This window comes from Erithacus rubecula (genome assembly GCF_903797595.1).
Source record: "Erithacus rubecula genome assembly, chromosome: 4".
In the NCBI taxonomy this organism is placed as follows: Eukaryota; Metazoa; Chordata; class Aves; order Passeriformes; family Muscicapidae; genus Erithacus; species Erithacus rubecula.
In genome coordinates this window covers 3,469,409-3,492,802 of record NC_136686.1, presented here as the reverse complement: position 1 = coordinate 3,492,802, position 23,394 = coordinate 3,469,409, and the positions used below count along the sequence as shown (strand labels likewise).

At 49.3% G+C, this 23,394-nt stretch overlaps 1 protein-coding gene across 1 annotated transcript in view; it reads left to right on the top strand.

Moving 5' to 3' along the window:
* Nucleotides 1-20,989, top strand: part of B4GALNT3 (beta-1,4-N-acetyl-galactosaminyltransferase 3) — a 53,097-nt gene extending 32,108 nt beyond the window's left edge. The window contains exons 4-20 of the mRNA XM_079304753.1: nt 4,183-4,278; nt 4,782-4,872; nt 5,682-5,782; nt 6,147-6,214; nt 6,735-6,813; nt 7,186-7,252; nt 8,940-9,074; nt 9,358-9,467; nt 11,035-11,135; nt 11,750-11,826; nt 12,323-13,316; nt 15,102-15,397; nt 15,724-15,877; nt 16,493-16,565; nt 16,985-17,138; nt 17,842-17,968; nt 18,733-20,989. Of these exons, the coding sequence (XP_079160879.1) occupies nt 4,183-4,278; nt 4,782-4,872; nt 5,682-5,782; nt 6,147-6,214; nt 6,735-6,813; nt 7,186-7,252; nt 8,940-9,074; nt 9,358-9,467; nt 11,035-11,135; nt 11,750-11,826; nt 12,323-13,316; nt 15,102-15,397; nt 15,724-15,877; nt 16,493-16,565; nt 16,985-17,138; nt 17,842-17,968; nt 18,733-18,841 (2,832 nt within the window). The 3' untranslated portion in view covers nt 18,842-20,989. The remainder of the gene's footprint in view (nt 1-4,182; nt 4,279-4,781; nt 4,873-5,681; nt 5,783-6,146; nt 6,215-6,734; nt 6,814-7,185; nt 7,253-8,939; nt 9,075-9,357; nt 9,468-11,034; nt 11,136-11,749; nt 11,827-12,322; nt 13,317-15,101; nt 15,398-15,723; nt 15,878-16,492; nt 16,566-16,984; nt 17,139-17,841; nt 17,969-18,732) is intronic.
* The last annotated feature ends 2,405 nt before the right edge of the window (nt 20,990-23,394 follow it).

The following is a 23,394-nucleotide window of genomic DNA, read 5'->3' as shown; positions in this document are numbered from 1 at the left end:
CAATTATTCTTTCCTCCCATTCCCTTATCTCATCATTCCCCTTCAGATAAGGGAGCAATGCAGGCTGCTCCTGGGGAGAGGGTCACCAGCCAGGGGGCATTTAGTAAATGGAGCCAGCTCACTAAATTCCTCAAGGTGATTAGAGACCTGCACAAGTTAAGGAGCCTCTGTGACTCCCCTGGGATGGAGCAGGCTGCTGGCCCTGCAGAGAGCATTCATCCAGCCACAGCAAAGAGCAGTTCAGGTCCTTGCAGCCTGGGCTGTGGCTTTCCTGGCAGCAGGTTGTCTCACACAGGTCAGGGAGCTGGTCTTTGTTTGAATAGAGAGGCATATTCCAGACAAACATCAATAATTAACAACTTTGCAGGGTGAGCTGGCAGCCAGCATTGCCAAAAAAGGACAGGTTTCAGTTTTCCTCTCTCAGTTTCAGGATATGAGATAGGAGCTTAATTCTTCAGCCTTGGATAATGTGTAGGAAAGTGTGCTCATTGGAAATCCCAAACTGAAGTTTTGCTCTGGCATCTGTGGGAAAGGAGGGTTCACTCATGATGGTCCCTATCCTTACCATCATTCCAGGCACCAAAGTCTTCCAGCTCCCAGCATCACCCAGGGCCTGCCCAGCCTGGAGAGATGGGGGGTGTTTTGTTTCATTGATTCAGAAATGTGCCAGGGCAAACCTGTGCTGTGGGGTGTGAGTGTCACCATTTGACACTGCTGTAGGTGTGGGTAGAATTTTCAGAAAAGCGACTGGTGAGGCTGTTCTCATCTACCTCTGCAGAAGCATCTGCTCAGCTCTGAGAGGAGAAGGGTCTGGGCAGTGCTGGGGTGCATTTAAAATGTCCTTTCCTCCTTCATGCCAGGATTCCTTCTCTGTGCAGGGAGGTGTGAGGGATGTCCAGGAGCACAGCCCCTTGCAGGCACACCTGTCCAGTTGCACAGGTTTTGCACAAAACCAAAGGGTTTAGCTGCAGTGTTGTCCTGTACCAAACCTGCCCAAAGAGGTAAAAATCCTTTCCTGAGAGCAATGAAAGACAAAGCTATTGCTGCTCACTGTCTCTGTGATGCCCTTCCTTGGCTCCTCCTGCCCATCCAGACAGGGGGCTGTGTTGCTGACTTGTCCTGATGGATTCCCACAAGTGCCCAGCACAGCCAAGCCCAGCTGCTGGTGCTGAATGTCACCCAGTCTGTCAGGGGAGCTGGGCCAGGCAGGAGGAGGGGCTGCAGCCACTCTGGGGAGACAGAAGAGTCTTACAAGCTCAGGAGCTCCTAGCTGGCAGCACAATGTCTCCTTTCTTCCATGTCTCAGGCCCCCTCTGTGCCCTGTTTCTCATGCCCTGGGCTGCGTGCAGCTATGCAGCTGATTTGCCTCTGTGATGCCAAAGCTGCCCAGGATTAAACTAGGAAAGCCTTCTCTCCTCCATCCTGCTGCAGATACAGGGCAGGAGGTCATGTCTCTGCTACTGCAATCCTCTCAGCTTTGCTGCTTGCCCAAATCTTTCCTCCATGGCCTCCTGACTCAGGACACACTGACACTGTGCTCCAGGGCACACTGACACTCTGCTCTCCTCCTGGGCACACTCACACTGTGCTGGCAGTGCCCTTGGTGTGTGACCTGGGGCTGTTCTGGGTCTGAGCTGTGATCATGCTCTGCTGCTATTTCAGCAGGGTGATAAGCAGCTGGGAAGAGGTGTTGGGGCAGAGAAAAACCTCATGGGCAGGAGAAGCCATCTGAATGGGAAGGGCACATAAATCCAGCTGCCACTGAAAGCTCAGGCTCTTCTTCTCTTCCTGGTTCTGGTCAAATCAGTCTATCCAGAATTTTCAAAGCAGATATTTTTAAAAGGAGAAGGGGAGCTTAACTTGTTGCTTGCTAGGTTCTGAATTTCCAGCCCTTTGTAAAACAGGGCCAGGTAATTCTAAGGTGGGAATTCAAACATAGTAACCATGTTTTGGAATCATGTTCTAAAACTCACCTTTTAGAAAATCCATTGACATTTCTGTGTGTAGGAATTGAGAATGGTGGTGATGTTGCTCTGTAACTGCAATCTGCAAAAGCCCCAAGCAGGAGATCTTTACAGCATGTTGCATTAGAGGATACTCATATAGCAAACAGAAGAATTTCTCAGCTGCCTGTAATGGGCAGCTATGAATTGAGTTGAAGGGACAGAGGTGATAGAGTTTCAAAACAGCTGCTACACTGATGACTCGTGGGGGCCTAAAATTAAAGCCTAGCTCAGTTTTCAGTCCCAAAGCAGCACTTTGGGCAGCCAGCACTTATCTGTCAATAATGTTTGTTTTGTTTTTTTTTTCCCTTTAAGAGCAAGCAAACTAAGTCAAGCTGCTGTAACTCAGGAGAAAATCTGTCGATTTAGAAAATACTCTAAAATTGCATGCAAGAAATACTTATTGTTTATCAGTTAATTAAGCAAAGTGATCTCATTAACTCCTGCCAGAATCTCCTCTCTGGAGGCTTTGTAAAGACTTTGGAGACAGGAGTGTTGGGCTAGAAATTTCAGGAATTATCTCTTTAAGTATTGATGGTGCACCTAGTACAGTGGTGTCTATCTTATTTTTTATTAGGCTGCCCTCTCCCTAATACTGATCTTCAAACTGCAGTGAAGTGTTGTATTGCAATGGGACTGCTCTGAGTTTTACTCTGCAAACATTTGAGCAAATCCAGCCAGTCTTTTGGGATTTGCCTCATAAATATCTGGTTTTGCATTTGGGCTGCCCCGTATCAAAGCCAGGCCAGCTTCATTGCAATCCTGAGCTTTGAGATCATCCTCTGGGTCTGTCTTTGGCAGGAGTGGACTGCAGTGCCAGCCTGTCCACAGTGTGGGAGTGTTGTGCTGTGTTTCATAGAGCTCTGAGCCTGCTGTCTGTCGTGTGCAAGCAATTCTCCAAAAAAAAATCCAAACCAAATATCAGTTGTGGGTAGCAGCAGACTTCCATAGGACTCAGCTCCTGGCAGTGACTCTCTGTGTGAGTCCAGCCTGTTCCTGTCACCCTGTGTTCCACAAGAAGCAGCAGTTGTCATCATTTGATTTGGCTGAGAAAAGCAGTGTGAGACCCTTGGGTGTGAACCTGGGTTTGGCCAAGGGGCACGGGACTGCACAGCAGTTAAATTCCAATTCTGGTGTTTCACACTTGCAGTGATTTATTTGTGTCACAAGTTCCTGCAGAGCCCTGGGTTTCTCTGGGCTGCATCCATCACCCTGAGCCCTCTGTCTCCACTCTGATTTTGTGCATTGCTCTGGGGAATCACATCCACTTTGTCTCATTGCTTTTCCTTGTCTGGTAGGCAGAATCCAGGCTGAGGAGTGTGAGCAGAGGAGGGAGGAGGAGGAATGTTAGTGGGGGCACTGTGGGCTTGCAGACACCCATCAAGCCCTGGCAGTGGGGACACCAGGGACAGAGGGCTGACAGGACACCACTCCAGAGCAGCATGAATGTGAATGTGCTTTTCCTAGCACACAGAAATGCTTTTCACGTGCACAGCCTGCAAGGAGCATTGCTGGTGCAGAGCCAAATCTGCTTCATGGCTTTCCTTCAAGCCAGTTTATTTAAAAACACACCCCCAGCCCACCATCCTGGGAAAAATAACTCAGTGAAGAAGTTTCTCTGGCAGAAGTGCATGGAGAGGTTGGACCCTCCTCCTGTGTGCTGCTTCAGGCCTGCTAGAGCCTCCCCAGCAAAAACTAAGAATGTGCTGCCATCTGTAGACATTTGGGTGCTGTTCAGGCTGTTTCCCCAGCCCTGCTCCCACAGCCCTTATATAGGCAAGACAGCCCCAGCAAAACCTTCCTGGTCCCAAGGCAACCTATTCCTTTCTTCAGCCTTTTGCCATCTAAGGCAGCTTGGACTGTCTCCAGCTTATTTATTCTTTGCTGCTGGATGCCAGTCCTGCAAAGAGGTTTCAGCATCCAGCTCCATGGGTTGCAGGCAGAACGTTTGGACTTGGCTGGAGGGCAGGCAGTGATTTCCTTCTGAATGGCTCTTTGAGGAGTGTGTTGCTGGGGTCCCACAGTGGCCAGCAAGGTTTTCTCCAGGTCTCCTGCAGACCAGTCCATCAGAGCAGAGGAATCCTCTTTGCCTCTCCCTGGTAGCAGGGCTGTGGCCAAGGCTGTGGGAGCAGAGGAGGCACACAGGGCTTGGATGCACCAGTTCATTTCTGCCTTCTAGTTCCAGGGCCAGGCCAACCTGCACGTGTTTGAGGACTGGTGTGGCAGCTCCATCGAGCAGCTCAGGAGAAACCTCCACTTCCCCCTCTTCCCTCACGTGAGTAAGACCATGACACCCACTGTCCTGCACTTCCCAGGTGGGTCACATCCTGTCCCTACCTCCCTCTGTCCTGCTCTGTTAAAGCCCAGCACCTCCCTCTCAGCCACCTCTGTCCTCCTCCTGAGGAGCAGGAATCTTTCACAAGGGCTCAGGTGTGGCAGCTCTTCTGCTGCTCAGGGGAGGGTCATTTCACACATCCCAGGGCTCAGACATGGTCTGAAGGAGCCTTTATTTGGTGCTCTTCTTCCAAGTGGCATGTCCATGTTCTTCCATGTCCTGTCCCCACCATTTCAGTGGCATCCCCCATGCAGCTTTTGCCACCTCAGCAGCACTTGCTCCACCTCATTTCTTACTTGATTTGCCTTTCCCTCTGCTCCATCACATCCCATACCCCGTCCTCCTCTCAGAGAAAAACCTCTGCCCACCTGTCCCAGAGTTTTTGATTCTCCCTTTGTTCCTGTCACATCAATTTTTATGATTTTTTTCTCCTTCCACTCCAGACAAGAACTACACTGAAGAAATTGGCCGTGTCCCCAAAATGGACCAACTATGGTCTCAGGATATTTGGCTACCTGCATCCTTTCACTGATGGTGAGGGTTCTGAGTGTCTTCACTCATGACTCTTGTCAGCTTCCCCTCCCTCCCCTCCTGGTGCTGAACCACTGGTGCCACAACAGGCCCCTACTGTGCGTGACTGGAAACACATTTGCCCTTGTAGGGGGGGAAGGAAAAGCCCAGGAGAAAGCAGATGGGAGGGGCTGGATGAATAACAGTGCTGCTGGAATGCACATGGTGTGGACGTGGGCACGAACAACCCCTGAGCTTTGCCTCCCTCCCTTGCATGGCCAGTGCTGTCCCTGACATCACTGATGTCCCTGCTGCTCCCTGGGTCTGTGAATGCCATCTGACAGCAGCTGACAGCTGTGTCCCACAGCTGCATCCCTGTGCCCCCAGCAGCCTGCTGGCCTCACCCTCTGTCACTGGCCCGCAGCTGCCATCCCTGTCACCCAGACAAAGAGGGAGCCTCAAGCACCTCTGTCTGCCTCTGGGGCTCCACGTGCACATCCCTCCATCCAAACACTGCATCTCACACAGAATTCTGCTCTGAAAGCAAAAGGGATGTTGGGAGGCTTTGCATAGATTGCTAGCTGTCCAGGTTGGGTGTCAGGTGAAGCCAGTGCAGGAGGGACAGTGAACCAGTGACATCTGTGGAGTTTGTTTTCAGTCACAGCAGAGTTAAGAGAATTCAGAGAGGTTCAATGGCAGAAAGGTGATAGTAGCAGAAGGGAAGGATGGTCTCACCAGGAAAAGGGCAGAGACAGCATTTTAGAGGAGCAGGATGTGTTCTGTGCACGAGCCCTTGCCCCAAAGCCCCACCTGCTCCCTCCATCTCTCGGCAGGGGAGTTCCAGTTTGCCATTGCTGCGGATGACAATGCTGAGTTCTGGCTGAGCCCAGATGAAAACCCCTCTGGTCTCCAGCTGCTGGCCAGTGTAGGCAAGGTACAGTGCATGCTGCATGGCTTCTCCCATCCAGGCTTCAATGTTTCTGTGGGATCAGAGACCTTCCTGACTTACTGCTTCCTTGGACTAGACAGGTTTCTTTCCCTGCCCAGCTGCAGACAGCACGATGCCAGATGGGGTATGACATTGATGCCTTAAGCCAGTCACCTCTTGGTACTGCTATTGACAGTCCCTTGTTCACAGTTAAGGGGCTTAAATCTGTCCACAGGTGATGGATTTCACAGATGACTTACCAGGAGGAATTGGAGGGAAGGGGGAGTTCAATTTTCTGTTTTTATCATTGTCGGTGCAGTAGAAAGAAAGAAACTCATCTTAACTAGAGCCATCTTGTGTCTCTGCACAGACAGGGAAGGAGTGGACGGCACCAGGAGAATTTGGGAAATTTCACAGCCAGAAGTCAAGCATGGTGAGGTGGGTGAGCAAAGTCCCTCAGTCCCAGCCACCTCTGCACATGACCAGGAAATCACAAGGACAAGGGAAAAGCACTCAGGCTTGTCCTGAAGAGTTTAGCAATACAGAGAAAGGGATTACTCTGGGGTATTGCCAAAGCCTGGCTGATTTACTGCAGGAATGCAACACTGAATTTTCCTCCCTGGAGCAATCAGCCACCAGCACATCCAGGCTCCCCTAAATGAACTATATCCCAAGCTTCCTGCCTTGGAGCTGGCCGGGTTTCCCAGACATCAAAACCCAGCAGGCAGCACTGAGAGGGAGTTATTCAGAATTAACTGAGAAGGGTCTGGAGTGCTCCAGGTGCACAAGTGAAGCTCCATATCTCATTGTCAGGATCTGGATTTTCTTGGCAGCCTAACCCTGCCTACCCTGAGAATTAGGTTGATTCAGGGGTGTGGTTGCTCTCCACTCATTGTCTGCTGACAAGCTAAGAAATGTTCCCTAATGCTCCTGGTGACAGACACCTTGTTCTTTGCAGGTTGTCAGTGGCAAGCAGGTACTACTTTGAGGTGCTGCACAAGCAGGATGACAGAGGAACAGACCATGTGGAAGTAGCAGTGAGTCTGTGGGAATGGTGCTTGTGTCCCCACGAGCATGGGAATGATTTTTTTGACCATTTCCCTCCTTTCCCTGGCCTCATCTCCTCATTGCATGGGATGTATCCCTTCCAGAGACCCTACCTGCTTCTGTGTGGGATAGTCCTGGCCTGTGTCAGGACCCCTTCCTCTGCTTATTTGGGATAGATCTGCCTTCTCTGGGGTCTGTTGCAGCTTTTTGGCCTTTGCTGGTTTGGATGTGTCCTGGGGAATCTCAGCTCATTCCCAATCTTTTGTTGCTGGGTAAAATCAGTCCTAGTAGGGGTAGTGTGTTCCTTTTGTTCAGGTTTGGTGAACTCCATAGGTATTTATTTCAGTGTTTCTCTGTTCCAGTGGAGACTGAATGACCCAGAAGCGAAGTTCAAAGTCATTGACTCCCAGTATCTCTCACTTTTTGCTAGTAAGTATCTTCATCACAAGTTTTCCCAAGCACCTCCCCATTCTTCCTGAATGTATCTGCATCCAGTGTTTCACCATGAATCATTGTCTAGCCAGGCAAATACACATCATTGGGAGAAAAAGGTGGAGACAGTTGAGGAGAAAGACTTCTAAACAAGGATGTGACTCATTATTAAACACAGGAGACTCAGAAGTAAGATTGGAATATTATTTCAGGGAAGTCTGGAATAGTGAGGAAGAGGGGAGAGTCTGCATAGGTGAGAAGTGTTGTAGATTGAGAGTAACACAGGATGGAGTTTGCTTGCTGAGAGCCAGGGGAAAGTGAGTCCCAGAAATGGGAGCTGCAGGGGTGTTCTGCCAGCCAGACACGCCAGGGAGAAGGGGCTGCTGTGGCATTCCAGGAGATTTCACTCTGGGTCCTGAACACAACAGGATGCACTGGTGATGCTGGGAATGCTGCTTTCTTCTGTACCAGCCTCAGGTCTCTTGGTGCTGGATTGCTGCAAACACATCAGTCCAGTCCCTCCTGTTTGGAAACCCTGCTTAGCACATCAAGTGATGGTGTTATCAGTTAAGAAGCTCCTTAGTCCTGTCCCACCTTTGTCAGCATCACTCTCTTCTGCCAGCATTCCCCCTTTCCATGTCTACTGCTGTTGCCTTCCAACATTTCTGGGCTTTTTTCCATACCAACCCTTTTGTGCATGGAAGACTCCCTGATGTAATCAAGGCATCTGTTGCTGTGTCTTGGATTACAACCTGCTGCTGTATTTTCTGAAACCTCCCATTTGGCTAGGACTAGGCTTTCCATCTTCATCCTTTTTCCTTCTGCTCTTTTCTTCTTACTAATTAGGGTTAGGTAGAATAGAAGACTGACTTCCCAGAAGATCCCTTCACAATTAGGTGCAGTGTTGCAGTCTCATTTTTATGTTGCCTTCTGCCCATAGTTTTTCCCTCATCCATATTAGCCTTTGGTTCTATCACATGACATCCCTTTCTTTCTGGGGTCCCATGTAGTTCAGTACCCAGGAGTTGCACACCAGTCCCCTTGGCAGAATATAGATTTCCCTCATGGACATTTTATTCAATTCCCCTCATTTTAGAGTGAGTTCCATGGAGACATGAACTCCTGTGACAGCAGTACCCAAGGAGAAACATAGCCAATACTCAGTCTTGAGTTTGAGCTTCCTGTTCTTGGCTTACTGTGGGGCTTCATTCCCTTTCTGGAGTAACATCCCCCTCAGCTACTGAAGGTCCTTCCCCAAGATCCTGATCCTTTTCCAGCACAGGCAAAAGCTTTGCTCCTCAGGTTTCTCCTCCCATTCATCTTTCTTTATCTCCTTTGAAAAGAAACTTAATACTAAGTGAAAAGAAGTTTAATACTAATAATACAGAGGTGTCCAGTAGTTCCTGCCAGCATGGGGCCTGTTCAGCACACCACTGGTGCTGTATCCAAGGCAGAAGGTCATTTTCCTCCACTACTCATCACTCTGTGTGTTTGCTTTCAGTGAAAGCCGTGCTCCCACCCCACACCTTCTGTATCTCAAACTTTCTGGGTCAGAGCCTTTCCTTTGCCTGTGCCAGAGACAGCAGTAGTGCCATGGAAAGGGCTGGCACTGGAGAGAGGTGCTTTTTGGGATGAGGAACAAGTGATCCCCTGCCTCCCCCCGTGTTGTCTCTCTGGTTTCTAGACGAGACGCTTCTGAAGATGGATGAGGTCGGGCACATCCCGCAGACGCTGGCCAGCCGCAGGAGCCCAGCTGCTGGCAGCAGGGCACACCCGGCTGACATGCTCAAGCCTGACCCTCGGGACACCCTTTATGCAGGTAAGACTTGCCAAGCAGCTGAGGAAGTATCAGTCACTGTAGGAGACAAAGCACAGATTAAAGCCAGATGCCCATTCTTGGTATCCAGCTCACACAACATCCCCAAGCGTATTTTTGTATAAGCGTCTTAAAGGAACGTGAAGATTTGAGCAGTGCAAGAAGCTTTGTTTAATCCATTTCTTACTATTTCACATAGCTGAATAGAGCCCAGAAGTAGCTAAGCTGGTGCATGGGTTGCAGCAGGGCTCCTCCTGCAGCCCTTACCCCTGTTCCTTTCCTGCAGTGCCTCTGATCAGCAAGTCCCGTGTGCGCCGGGCGCTGCTGGACTGCCCCTACAAGCCCAGCTACCTGGTGAATGGATTTCCTCTGCAGCGCTACCAGGGGCTCCAGTTTGTAAGTTTTGCAAGCCTTTGTAAGGCTTTCTTAGCCAGGAGAAATATGGTGTTGCATTGCAATGGTTTTGAAAGCAAAACGGAGAAAGAATCTAAGTCAGAAATACAATTTAATAGGAAAAAAAGAGAAAAATAAAATACATACAATAGTACAAAAGAAAAACTACTGACAGAGTCAGAATACAACCTGACACCCAGCTAGTTAGGGTGGTGGTAGCAGGCTAGATGAAGTGGTCTTCTTGAAGCAGTGATCCTGGTAGCTCTTTCCTCTGGATCCACTGGGTAAGGGCTGCCTTGCAAATCTCAGGTTTTATCCAGTTAGGATGCTTGGCTCCTCCTTGGGTGGAGCATCTCCCAATGGGATGATGTAATTTCATCAGTCATACAGTGGGACTCAATGGGCCATTAACAGAAGATACCTCCCTGGAGGAAGGATGGATTGTGGAAAACATCAAGAACACTGCCCCACCTGGTTTTAACAGCTGGTGCTGTTTGCAGAGAATATTTCCCACAGAGATAAGAATCACTGCCCCCCCTGGGTTCAGCAGATGGTGATAGAATACACACTTTTGGGCATATTGTAATCTAGGACATCCACAGACTAGGAGGAAGAAGAGATTGGAGATGGGAGAGTGTGGATTGCCAAAGCAACAGGCATCTTTTCAGGAGGACCTGGCTATCTCTCTCCCAGTTAGTTCTCACTCTGTTTCAGGACTTCAGCTCACAGAGAGGTGGGCAGATACTGAGGGAGAGGGTAAAAGGCACATGCATGTAACAGCAGTGGGAGTTTTGCACCACTTTATTAGTTTGTTTCCGTCTTTTTTGCTTTTACTCAGAGTTAGGATTAACAAATACACAATGGAAACGGATTTTTTTTGTGTTTGAGTTTGGTTGTTTATTAAATTTTATCAAAAAGTACAGAGCGTTCAGCAGCACTTCTAGATAGCTGTTAAAAGTGACGAAAATGGAGAAAGATCCAGCTGCTACAAGGTCTTTTAAAGCTAAACAATCCAATAGATAATTAACACCTATATTGTTTATACTCTTAACCTAATAACTAAATTCCCATGACCTTTCAGTGTGACACTGACTGACTAACCAGAAATTACTACCTGAAACCCATGAAGGAGAAGGAAGATGAACACCAAAAATACACCACCCAAAATTTTCTATCTTGTTTCATACCCATTACTATACTATAAAAACCTAGAATTTAAAACCCTTTACTATGTGAAGGCACACACTTCTATTTAACTAAACACCCATGATTTTAACTCCATCACTCAAATTTAGAAGCCTTCTCTAAGGCTTCAGGTCAAAAGCAGTGTTCTCCAGGGGGTCAGTGCCAGACAGCACAGAAAGCTCAAAAACTCCAGGTTTCTGGGATCCAGCACATGCACACAGTATCCTGCATGCTTCCTTCTGTCTTCCATTCTCTCAGCCTGCTGCTGGAGAGGCAAAGAGTGAGCAACTCCTGCTCCCTCTATAAAGGGCTATGTCTGGGTCACCTTGTAGCTGATGTCTGGCATTTGTGAGGGTTTCACTTTGTCTTTCTCCCTTCTTCACAGGTTCATTTATCCTTCGTTTACCCAAATGATTACAGCCGCCTGAGCCACATGGAGAAAGACAACAAATGCTTCTACCAGGAAAACCCTTATTATTTGGAAAGGTAGCATGCTGTAAATTTGGGTTTACTAGCAGGGTGGGGAGGAGCTTGAAGGCTGGAATTGGTCTGGAATTTCATGCTAATTTCTGTAGCACTTCCTTAATTCTTAAAGTTCCCCTAAGTCTTGCAAAATATTAAAGTATTTATAGTTTCTTTTGATAACTTAAGTGAAAATATGTTTGGGTCTCAAGGGCTTTTAGGTCTACCAGCTTTTTTCTTGCACTGTTAACCCAGTAGCTGAGTCAGATCATGTTTGTTCTCTTACATCAGGGAGTGTATTCCCAGCAAGCTTGGCCTGACAGTGGCTGGAACCTCCTGATAGCTGTCACTGTAAAAGCCAAACTGTGCTCACCACCAGGCCTCCCTCTGGGGGAGGAAATGCATTTTCACTGTGCCCAGATCCCAGTGGTGGCCCCACAAGGGAACTATGCTCCCTACTGCAACAATCAGACACTTTGTGCAAGGACTCCCAGCCCTTTAGGGGGCTTATTTGCAGGATAGGAAGGGTCAATTTCCCAGCAAGATAGCCGATTATGGTCTCACTGTGCTCAAGATCTTCCTCCAGGAAAGGGCAAAATAACTTTCATCAGACTTGTGTTTTGATCTTCTCTCTGCAGATTTGGATTCTACAAGTACATGAAAATGGATCGGCCAGAGAAGAGCCTGGACTCTGGAGAAAAGACAGAGCAGCCAAGTAGGGCCCTAATGTCAGAACCCAAGGATTCTTTTCTCTGTCACTTTTGGGGGTGGTCTTGTAGCACCAGCTGAGGTGCAATTCTAGCAAAACCATGGGCAGGAGTAGCACAGCCAGAGGTGTGCAGTGTGGCAGCCTCTGGTCACACCTGCCCTGCAAGGCTCTGGCCAGAGCCACAGCTAAGGACAAAGCCAGGCATCTCCACAGCCTTTGGCAGTGGTGGGTGATGGGTGCTGGGGAGGCTGGTGGCAGCAAGAGCTCAGCTCCCCCACGGGAGAGCATCCCTGTCCTCTGAGCAGGAGAGAGGAGGTGAGAAGTAGCTGCACCCCTGCCTGGTGGGTACCTGGTGGGGCAGGGAAGGCAGAGGTGTAACCTTGATTGATTGAGGTAGGATGGCAGAAGTATAACCTTAATCCATTCAGGGAGGATGCTGGAGGTGTAACTTTTTTCATTCATTTAATTCAATTCATGTCAACGTTTTCAATTCATTCCGCAGGCTCCCAGGAGGGGAACCTGGATGACCTGCAGTACGAGGAGCAGGATGTGGAGAGCACCAGTGCCCCTGAGCAGGCTGGCACAGGGAGGGCAGGGCCAGCAGGCAAGGCTCCCAGCAGCTGGGTGGGCAGTGACAATATCCACGATGACTATTCCCTCCGGGAGCGCCGCCGGCTCCTCTCGGTGATGGGTGACCATGCAGGAGAGGAGATGTGGAGGAGAAGGATGAAAATATCTGGTGTCAAATCAGCTGTGCTGGCCTCTACCAACCAAAGCCTCAGACTGACTGGCCTAGAGGGACACCCAGTAACCAAGAGACCCTATTTAAAAGCTGCTGTCAAAGACAATTCCAGGAGCCCTCCGCAGCATGCCAGGGCCATCCAGGGGAGAGTGCCTGTCAGAAGGGCAAACCCCCCTTCTAGGACTGTGTCTCAGCAGTCTCTTGGCCACCCCAGGGACTCAGAGGTCACAATTCCCAATGGGATAGGACTTCAAGAGGGCCTCAGCACCACGAGGGACAGGCTGCAGCCAGCAGGCACCGTGCCAGCTGGGAAAGGAGGTCCAGCCTCTGGCAAAGCCAGGAGACACACAGTGAGCACTGGCAGCCCCAGCCAGCAGCCCAGGCTGCCACAGTGGCTGAGCCAGGTGCAGCCCTACATTGCTGATCAAAAGGTGGACACCAATGGGGATGTGGGCGAAGGAGAGGCTCAGGTGGCCTCTCCTGTGAAGGGCAAGTCTGGAGGAGCAGCGGAAGAGGACGATGTGGATGGGGAGCCAGAGGAGGAGGATGAGGAGGATTTTGATTATGTCCCAGTGTTTGACCAGGCTGTCAACTGGGAGCAGACCTTCAGCATGAGCAACCTGGACTTCCATATGCTGCGCACAGACTGGATTGACCTGAAATGCAACACCTCAGGAAATCTGCTGCTCAGAGAAAGCGAGGCCCTGGAAGTTACACGTGTCTTCCTGAGGAAGCTCAACCAGAAAACTAAAGGGTAAGGCTCAGTAGGAAATCCCAGAGCTGATTTACTCTGTTGCATGGGGAATACCTGTTATGTGAGTAATTGGTATCAGGGAAGCAGGGGATGAAGTAGATGTGATAAATAAGATTTCAGTCAAGGAATTGGTGTAAAATATTGCTGGACTTGAGGCACACTTCTTTTGCCTGAGAAATAGTACCAGCATTTTTGCTGCTACTCTTTTGTTACATGGTCTTGGTATGGTTCTTCTTCTTCTCAAGATCTACCTGATAAACAGACACATTTCCTCTAGGCTTCTTAAGCTAAACAATCTAACTCCCAACCCTTCTGTTGGCCTTAATTTTTATTATTTTTTAGCCAGTCTTTTCCCATACAGGTTTCAGTTGGTATTAGTCTTCCTATACATAAGTGACCAGTATGCTGGATGTTTTGTGGAATGGGTGTTATTAGCTTCTACTCCCTGCTGGAAGTAGGCCTAATGCTACATATTAAGATCACATTTGCTTTTTCAGGGTCACATCAGTCACAGCCAGGTGTAATTGATCAGTACACACCAGATTTTCTCAGAATTTCCAAGTTACAAGGAAAATCTTGTTATGATCTGGAAGGACATGACCTGGCATTTCATCCAGTTTTGGCCATTCTGAATCTACAGCTCCTGCCAGTTTTTACTGTATGATTGCTCAGTCCTACTCCATATTCTTGTTTGATAAGCTGTCATGAGCCACTTTCAGTAGCCCAAACACAGTCCTTGTGCCAAGATCGCTGTAGGTGGTGTTGAGTACACTCACTATTACCAGCCCTACACAATCATTCAGACACATTTGTCATTTTCCATGTCACCTTTATTTCATTTCTCTCGCCAAATATTTTCTCTTGGCTGGAATCCCAGATGCTTGTGGATTTAGGAGAGACAGGTGCTAAACATTCCCATGGGACTTTAGAAGCAGTGCATCAAAGCAGGGGGAACCTGGGGATAGACAGGTTTGTGGTGTGCACAGGAAGGAGCCCAGCAGGGCTGGAGGAGGGAGAGGGTCCTGATTTGAAAGACAGGTGTCTGCTAAGAAAGGCAGGAGCCTTTGAAACGGAGAATGTAAGCCCCCTCCCTCCAAATTACTATAGTTTTGAAATTAAGAGGCTCTCAGGCAAAGATATGGGAAATAGGAATAACAGTTTTTTACTAGGAAAAATAAAATAGAAATACAGTATTACAAAGAACAAACCCAAAACATTGACAGAATCAGAATACAATGTGGCCCTGTCAGTCAGTTTGTTGGTAGCAGTCCCATTAAATGGTGGCTGCATCCTCCTGCAGTGGCAGATGTGGTTCAGCTGAAGCAGTGCTCCTGTAGAAGGTGCAGTTTTCTTCCAAAGGTCCAGTGATGATGTGGAAAGGTCTGGTTTTCCTCTGGAATTTAATGGGAAAAGTCTGCCTTGCTGTTCCAAATCTCAGATTTTACTTAGGTAGGAAATGCTTGGCTCCTCCCCCTGGGTGGATCATCTCCCAGTGGGATGATGTAATTTTATCAGTCATGCACTGGGACTCAGTGGCCCATTAACAGGAGATATGTCCTTGGAGGAAAGATGGGTTGTGGAAAAGATAAACACTGCCCCACCTGGTTTTAAAGAGGGCACACTAGCAGAGGATATCTCCCACAGAGATGAGGAATCACTGCCCCATCTGGTTTCAGCAGATGGTGATAGAATACACACTGTTGGTCACATCCCATACTTTTGGTCACATCCCGTACTGCAGCCTAAGGCAGAGGGCTGGTGCCCACGCCGGCTGTGTCTCCGCAGGCGCTTCCAGCTGCGGCGCATCGTGAACGTGGAGAAGCGCCAGGACCGCGTGCGCGGCAGCCGCTACCTGCTGGAGCTGGAGCTGCTGGAGCAGGGCGAGCGCCGCCTGCGCCTCTCCGAGTTCGTCTTTGCTCCAGCCTGGCAGGGCAGCGCCGGCCACGAGGACGAGAGGAGGATGAGGAGCCTGGCCTGGGGCCGCCGGCGGCACCTGATGGCCGCGGGCAGCGAGCCCGAGCTGTGCTGGCCACAGGGGTTCTCCTGGAACCACCGCGCTGTGGTTCACTTCGTGGTGCCAGGTGAGGGGACCTGCCTCCCCGGGACATTGAGGGGTGGCAGGCCTGGGCATGGGTCTGAGCCTGTCTCGACCATCTTGTTGGGTCACTTCCAATTTCTGTCCTCTCCAAGTTAAATATGATAGAGCCCAAGCAGCCATGGGTTGTAAGCTCAGAGAAAACCCCTGTCACATGGTGGGAAAGAACCCACACTGATTCCTTGGCTCTGTTTCATCATCTCTGAAAGATTGTTGGGGTTTAACAGGAGGCAAAAAGCCTTGCCTGTTGAGACAAAACACCACCACTGAAATCAGCTTGCTTCGATTCTCTCCCTGTTGCAATGCAACCAGTGAAAAACCAGGCACGTTGGGTACTGCAGTTCATCTCTGACATGGAAGAGCTGTTCCGAGTCACCAAGGATCCCTACTTCAGTGTCATCATCACAGACTACAGCAGTGACGACATGGATGTAGAGAAGGCTCTGAAAAGGTCTACCTTGCACAGGTGGGAGGACTGCTTGGTCACAAAAAGCCACTCACACACATATGTCTGCAAATAGCAGCTGGAACACCACAGGCACCGTCCATCCAGACCTTGCACATGCACATGAATGTGTTTTTGTTATGATGTATATGCATATATGCACACATATATGCATAAAACAGTGTTAGAAATGTGTAAGGCAATACCTGGTGTAGTTTTCCAGCTAAATTTATTGTATTTGCCTCTTTTTCAAGATTGAAAGAAAGAAGAGAAAGCAAGTCTCCCAGTGATGGGGTGGGGGAGGACAGAAAAGACAAGAAAGCTGTGAGAGGTGGGACAGAGAGCATGGAGACCTCTGTTTGCTGGAATGACCCTGCTCTGGTCTGAAACAGCCTTGGCTGGTCATTTCCATTATGTGCCAGGAGTTTCCAGTTCTGGTCCTAGGGAAGACCTGGGTTAGAGCTGAGAAGAGTTTTGCTAGGCTCTGCTCAGGGGCAAGACCCTCTGGGCACACTGGGACCAGGAGCAGTGCTGGGCTTTTGCACTCCCCCAGCAAAGGTTTCCTCTGCTTCAGAGAGTGCTGGTGTGGAGCTGCCTCCTGTACCACTGAAATTCCCTTTCCCCTCTGACCCCCAGCTATCAGTACCTGAAGCTGACAGGGAATTTTGAGCGTTCTGCTGGGCTCCAGGCAGGGATAGACCTCATCACGGTGAGTCTGGGGGGCCTTGGGTGGGTGGGGAGGTTTGTGGTGTGTGTGTGGTGTTACCACTGCTTTTGGTACTGAACACAGTGGTTTTTAGGAAGGGAATAGCCTTACAGACCAGTTCAAGTGTACATGTGTTTCCTGTCCTTCTGGAGTAAGGGTCTCTTTATTCTGTGCTCTGATTCTCTGTCCACCTGCTGGGGCTGTCACACAGGAGGGAAATCATCAGTAGCAGCTTTGTGATCCTGGCTCTGCCAGGTCACAGTCATAATGTTCACACTTGTCACTGGACATCAATGGATGTTTTGCCAACCCTTGGGATCTCAGTTTGTGATGCAGTACTGAGATTTTGACTCCCATATCTCTGTCTTCCTGCCCCTCAAGAAAGATTTACTGAAAGTCAACCTGTTTTTTTCCTGCTCCAGGACCCACACAGCATTGTCTTCCTGTGTGACCTCCACATCCACTTCCCAGCTGGAGTCATTGATGCAATCAGGAAGCATTGTGTGGAAGGCAAAATGGCCTTTGCCCCCATGGTCATGAGGCTGCACTGTGGGATGTCCCCACAGTGGCCTGATGGTAAGAGGGCTTAGACTTTGGGAGATGGGGGAAGAGCAGAGTACCTGCCCCCTCTGCATTTGTTCTTCTGGCATTGTCAAGGTGTGGAGCTTGAGGTACTTCCAGGTTCACAGGGTGAGTGTGTGTTAGACATAGGATGGGGTTTAACAGCATCAGGTACCTGGAATTTGAGATAAAAATACAAGCAGAGCCCTTTATCTGATGTTTCTCCTGGTTCTCTCCTAGGTTCTTTATGGATTTAAGGACCCTGGAAAAACCATCCTTTATTCCATATCTCTCTTTTCTTTGGGGCCACAGCCTGTCCTGAGCAGAGCTGGTAGACCAGGAGGGAGGGAAACCAAGCCAAGTTGGAGCGAGAACAGTGGTACAGCATAGGATTTCCTTTAGCCTGAGATGTCCATCCTGGGCCATCCAGGCACAGGAACAACTGTGGGAAGCTGGGACAGTCCAGGAATTATGTTGCCAGACAGGAGATGTGAGAGGCTCTGCTAGCAAGTTGACAGGACAGATCCATGCTGTCTGTCCACAAGCTTTTCTCATTCCCAAAGCTGGCTGGCATGGTTGGCTCTGCCTTGGTGCTGAGTTTGCTCCCTGGTGTCAGCATTGTGCTAAAAGTAGCTTGAGTCTCACTCCAGCAGCTCTGCTGGAGCCATCAGTGGTTCAAAACCCCAACAAAGCTGTGCCTCTTTTGTGCTTTCCTCAGGCTACTGGGAGGTGAATGGGTTTGGTCTCCTGGGCATATACAAGTCTGACCTGGACAAAATTGGAGGCATGAACACAAAAGAGTTTCGGGACCGCTGGGGAGGAGAGGACTGGGAGCTCCTGGACAGGTAGGCATCCATTGTCATTGTTCAAGTGCTCAGGAGGGGAAGCCCATCAGATCCTGGAGAACCAATGACCTCAGGAGTGGGGATCTAAGGAGACTGAGATGACTACTTGGACCATAACCTTGGCCAGTGAGGGAGAGTCTTTGAGCATATCCTGACCTCAAACCTAGTAGGTGAGGAGACACAAAACACTCTATTGCAGCCACTGGTAAGAGAAGAGCAGTTTTCTGCTGCCTTCCAGCCACACTGCTGGTTGGTCTCATGCAGATCAGGCACTGGTGATTGTGAAGACTTTGTCCTCTCCAGGCACTGCAGAGCACAGTCTGGGTCCCTCACATTTCTCATGTAACACTTAGCAATTGAATTGCCTTGAAGATCAACTGGTGGAGAGGCATTTAAAGATTATGAGGTACAGTTCAAATTTCTGAGGATTTTGAGACAAGGGATCTCTGCTGCACAAATCCTGGGCCTCTGGGTTTGTAGTTGAAGGGTTTGGGTCCTGTCCTGTCTTTTCTGTCAGCTGACTGCAGTCCAGCCAGCCATGTCTCCTTCTGACCAATCCTGTTCTCAAGGGTGCATAAACACTCAGAAAGCATCATTAGATTCCTGCTTGTGGATACAGGATACCCCTGAGCTATTCTGAACTACCCAATTTGCTTGCAGCAAATTGTCAACAGCACAACTTAAAAAAACCAGTTTACCTGGGGCTGAGTCCCTCAGTATCTCTGTGATGAGATTTTCCCTAAGTCTCCTCTTCTTTCTGCCAGGATCTTGCAGGCTGGGCTGGAAGTGGAGCGTCTGTCCCTGAGGAACTTTTTCCACTGGTTTCACTCCAAGCGGGGCATGTGGAACCGGCGCCAGCTGAAGACAGCGTAGCCTCCAGCCCCAGAGCTGCTCAGCAGCACTGCCCACCATCTCATCCAGATGTGCACTTTACTGGGGCCCTCAGCTGAGTGCCCAAACTCCTCCTCTGCCTGCAGAGCTCTCGGATGGAGCGGCACAGCTGAGGAAGGAGTGATCAGGCTGGCGGAGCAGGAGCTTCCCAAGACGTGGGAGCCGTGTGTGGGGGAGATGTCAGCAAGGGAAGGACTTGTATTTCCTGCCATGCAGTCTGGTGGAAGGTACAGTGGGAGAGGTGCCTTGGTTCCTGTTGGGTCTTGCACCAAACAAACACAAATCCCAGCTAAGCCCAGAATGGTTTATTCGGAGCAATGCAGCTTCTCTTTCAAAACTTGAGTGGGGAAAAAAAAAAAAAAAAAAGTGAAAAAGAACCCACAACCATCCCCATTTCCTCTCCTTTGCCATCTCTCCACTACCCATGGTTTTGGGCAGGGGACCAAAGTTCTCTGAGCAGTATTGCACCCACATGCCCATGTGCTGACTTAAGGAAATCTGGATGCTTTTCACTTTGGTCATTATGAAAAACTGTGCTCATGTTCAGCAAATTATGGGCCATGGATGGAGTTGCAAATACATTTCTCTTACATCAGCCATGTTTGCCTGTAGCTGGGTGAGCTGGCAAGGGTGATGTTACAATTCCACCTAAATTATTGACCCACTGCCTGAGGGTAGTGGAGGAGCTATACAGAGAAGCTAACAGCATCTCAGGAGGAACTTTCCAGCCTTATCTGACAGACGTGTGTTTGTCCTAACAATATCAGGGAAACCTAGCAGGGAAGAAATGGCAATATTTTATTAGTTGAAATATTGTGATTTGTCAGAAGAGGAGACAGAGTCTTCCACTCTCAAAATCCTGTACATTTATGCAGCGTCTAAAAGTTAATTTAATAAGTTATGGTCTCACAGTTGTGTCTAGTTGTTCCATCTCTGGAACAGCCCTGGGAGCTCTGGCCTGGTACAGGGGAGGTGGCCTCAGGACTTGGCACAGGCACTGGGTGTAACAAACAGTGAGGACAGAAGAGAGTTGAGTGAACAAAAGGATGGGCAAACCCATGCTGTCATTGATGCAAGAGCTGTGGAGAGAGCCCACAGCTGGCCAGGTGCTGCAGGGAAGTCTCATCCCCTAAAACTTCTTTAAATGTAAGGCAAGATTTTAATTTTTTTAATTTGTTTTTTTTGACCTTGTAACCATTTTAGGAGATTATATAAACCCAGAAATCTCACCTCACTCAGTGCTTTACTCTGGAGGTTCAGTGTCCCCATGCCATGCTGAAAAGGTCTCTAGCTTGAGGGGAGAGTGTGACACAGGATGCTGCTCATGGTGCCCAGTTCTATGGGGAGCTGCTGGGAAGGAGTGATGGATGTATGCAGAATACAAGCAAAGCTGACTGGTACTAGATTTTTTTGCTCTTTGCTGATGGAGTAGATGCCAGTTCAGAATAGGCATTCATTTATTACTGGGTCTGTGGTGCTTGTCAAGTCCATCAAGTTCCACTGTTGCAGTAGAAAATGGAGCATGCAAGTTCTGGCACGTGAGATGGAAATCATGTCAAATGGTCTGTTTGCATCAGTCTGGGTTTTGTGAGTGATGGATTCAGAAAAATTCAAACAGATACCAGAAAGTTCTGCTGTGCAGAGCAGTGTGCATCTGTGGTGAGAAGTAGACAGGAGGTGGCTGTGTCTCTGAACACAGAATGGAGACACTGAATATCCCAGAAGAGCAGCCTTAGCCAGCTGCCCAAGCCAGAGGTAGTCTTCCTGTTGAGGGAAAATACTTCACCCATGCAGATACTAAATTAAACCATGGCAGTTGGGGTGATAGGGAAGAGGCTGACAACAGTCAACACTTTTTTGCAATTTTTTGCATTTTTTTAAGTATTATAGGAGTTTGGGAGAGCAGAGCCCTGTGATGCAACGTTGCAACGAGCTCTATCTGGAATGTGCAGTGTCAGTCATGCTCTCAGTGCAAGCCAGAGCCTGTGCTTCGCTCAGACACAGGCACAGCCCCACGAGTGTGCAGCTGAGCTGCTTTCCAGGCTCCAGGAGTGTGCCTGCCCAGCTTGTCCGGGCTGGCAGTGTCACGCCATGCCTGTGGAATGGGGAGAGGCTGGCGGGAGGGCGAGCGCGGTGCCCGCTCTGCTCGTGGAGAGGTGCTGGCTTTGGTGGCAGCCCAACAGGGAGGAGGAGTTCTTTGTGCCCTAGGCTTCCCCACCTGGCTGTGGATGTGGGCTGCAGCACCTGAAGTTATCTGTCTGCATCCATCCATCCATCCATCTGCAGGCACTGGCAAGAATTAGGTTTTGGCATAGAGTCTTCCCCAGCACAGAGCCAGCAGAGAGTGGACTGGACTGTAGGGTGCACTCCTCACTGCCAGCAGAATCTGGGGGGTTTGCCCCCGTTTTTCAGCTGTGACTGCCTCTACTCTTTCCTTCACACCTTGGAACCCAGGCCAGTGGTAAGCAGAACTACCTCGTGAAGACTCCTTGGTGGAGATGTAAGGAGTTGCTGGTTTTCAGTCCAGCTTCCCCACTGTCCAAGCTGCCATCTCAAATGTTCTTCCCTTTCAGTGAGAATCCTCAGTTGGTAAATGTGATTAATACTAATTGGCACTAGCTGGCAGTCTCCATGGAGGAACAAAAACTCTCTTCCAGCCCAGGTGCTCAGAGATCTCAGTGCTGGGTGTAGGGAGGGAAGGGGCTCCACACTCCACACTCCCCAGTTTGCTGGCCAGCAACAAACCTTGCTGAGGAGCAGTGCTGGGCTCCACTCTGAGGCTGCTGCCCCTCTTCCACAGCAAGCTGCAGTTTCTCTCTCCAGATAAAGAGGGGGAGAGCAGGAAACACAGCAGGAGCAGATCCCTCAGCCATGCAGTGAAAGAACATGGCCAGGAAGCTGACTCCCCTCCACAGCTGGTCACATTTCTGTCACCAGGATCTTTTTAGGAAGCTGTGCTGGAGTTTCTGGCCTTTGTGTGCATCCTGGCTGTGTCCTGCCTGGACAGCTGGAGGAAGTCAGCTGAATAGAATTTTCCTTGGATCAGGCCAGGAGAAAGCTCTGGAAGCTCTGTGGAGATGGTGGCCAGTGCTGCCAAAAAGACTTTCTCCAGGGTAGGATGTGACCAGGCTGGGGAGTCTGGGCCACCAAGTGTGAGGTGCAGGACAAGGGGGCTCTGCCTACAAATGTGACTGTGTCTTCAGGACTGAAGTGTGGTGCTCAGGTTTGCTTTGCAGGTCAGCAAGGGAATGAAAAAGGGCTGGCTTTAATCAGAGCAAAATGTATTGTGTGAAAATTATTATTTGTTTCATCATTGTCTTACTGTTTGCCTGATATGAATATCTCTCCTTATTGCCTACAAATGTCTGAAGATGATGATTGGTTTTTTTTAGATACAGATGCCTTGTGTTGAAAATCTGAGTTGTACCTTTGAGTTACCTGCCTTAAAGTGGCTCTGTGCCTTCAAAACAACTCCTGGGCCACCTCTCTGTTGGAGCTGGGGGGATAAACAGATTCTCCCTTATGTTTTATAAATATATTGTCTTCCTACAAGATCTCTCATCTGTCTGTGTGTTCACTTGCACCCACATCACTGTGCAGCAGGGCACAGGCAGTACCAGAGAGGTCACTGTGCCCAAACCAGCAAGGGCTGGGTGGGAGATGCAGTGGGCAAGGTCATCAGTGAGCCCTGCAGAAAATGGGATGGCAACAACACAGCTTTCCTCCTTTCTGCATGGGTTTATCATGTGAAACAAGGTGGAAACAGTGGACAAAAAAATTCCAGCAAAGCATGGGTGTGATGTGATGGGAGAATGTGGGAAGCACAGTGGTGCTCCTGGCAAGCAGAGGAACAGTTCCTGGAGAAGACCACAGGTGGGAGCCTGGACCTGAGCTCAGTGCTTGGCACAGCCTGCACAAATGAGAGGTCAGCTCTTTTCACAGCAACTGCTTATTTGGGTTCCATTCTGGCCCAGTTTCACTTCAACTGTGCCTTCTTTCAATATCAAAAGCTTGGCAGCAACAGGAGTGGCACACAAAGACAGAAAAAGGCAGCCAAGGTTGCTAATGAGTGTGATTTCACTATAACAAGAAATTATTGATATTAAAGGAGATGAAAGGAAAGTATTCCAGTGTGCTGCCAGTCTTCTGCTTGCCTGGGATGAGTGGCAGGAAGCCCCCTCTGCTCACACAGGCTTCACATGCTGCCATACCCCACCCAGTAGCTCTCTGAAACAATGATGAAGTTAAGATCTGGTAATGAAATTCCCCTCACTGCTTCTTTCCCAATTGATTCTTTTCTATTTTTCCCTCTCTTTACATCCAGTCATCAATGCTAATTGCTTTGCCTCGTGCTCCATGAAGCAAGGAGTCCTAGGGTTTGGGGTCTGCATGCAGGATATGCAGTTTTTTACCTTTACAAGCCCTTGGCTTGTGCTTTTGCTGTGCCTGCAACTCATCCTGTTGCCTCTGGAGTGAAGCATTTTTCTAGAGGAGATGGGTGACTTCCCAGAAACATCCACCCCTCTTTGCTGCCA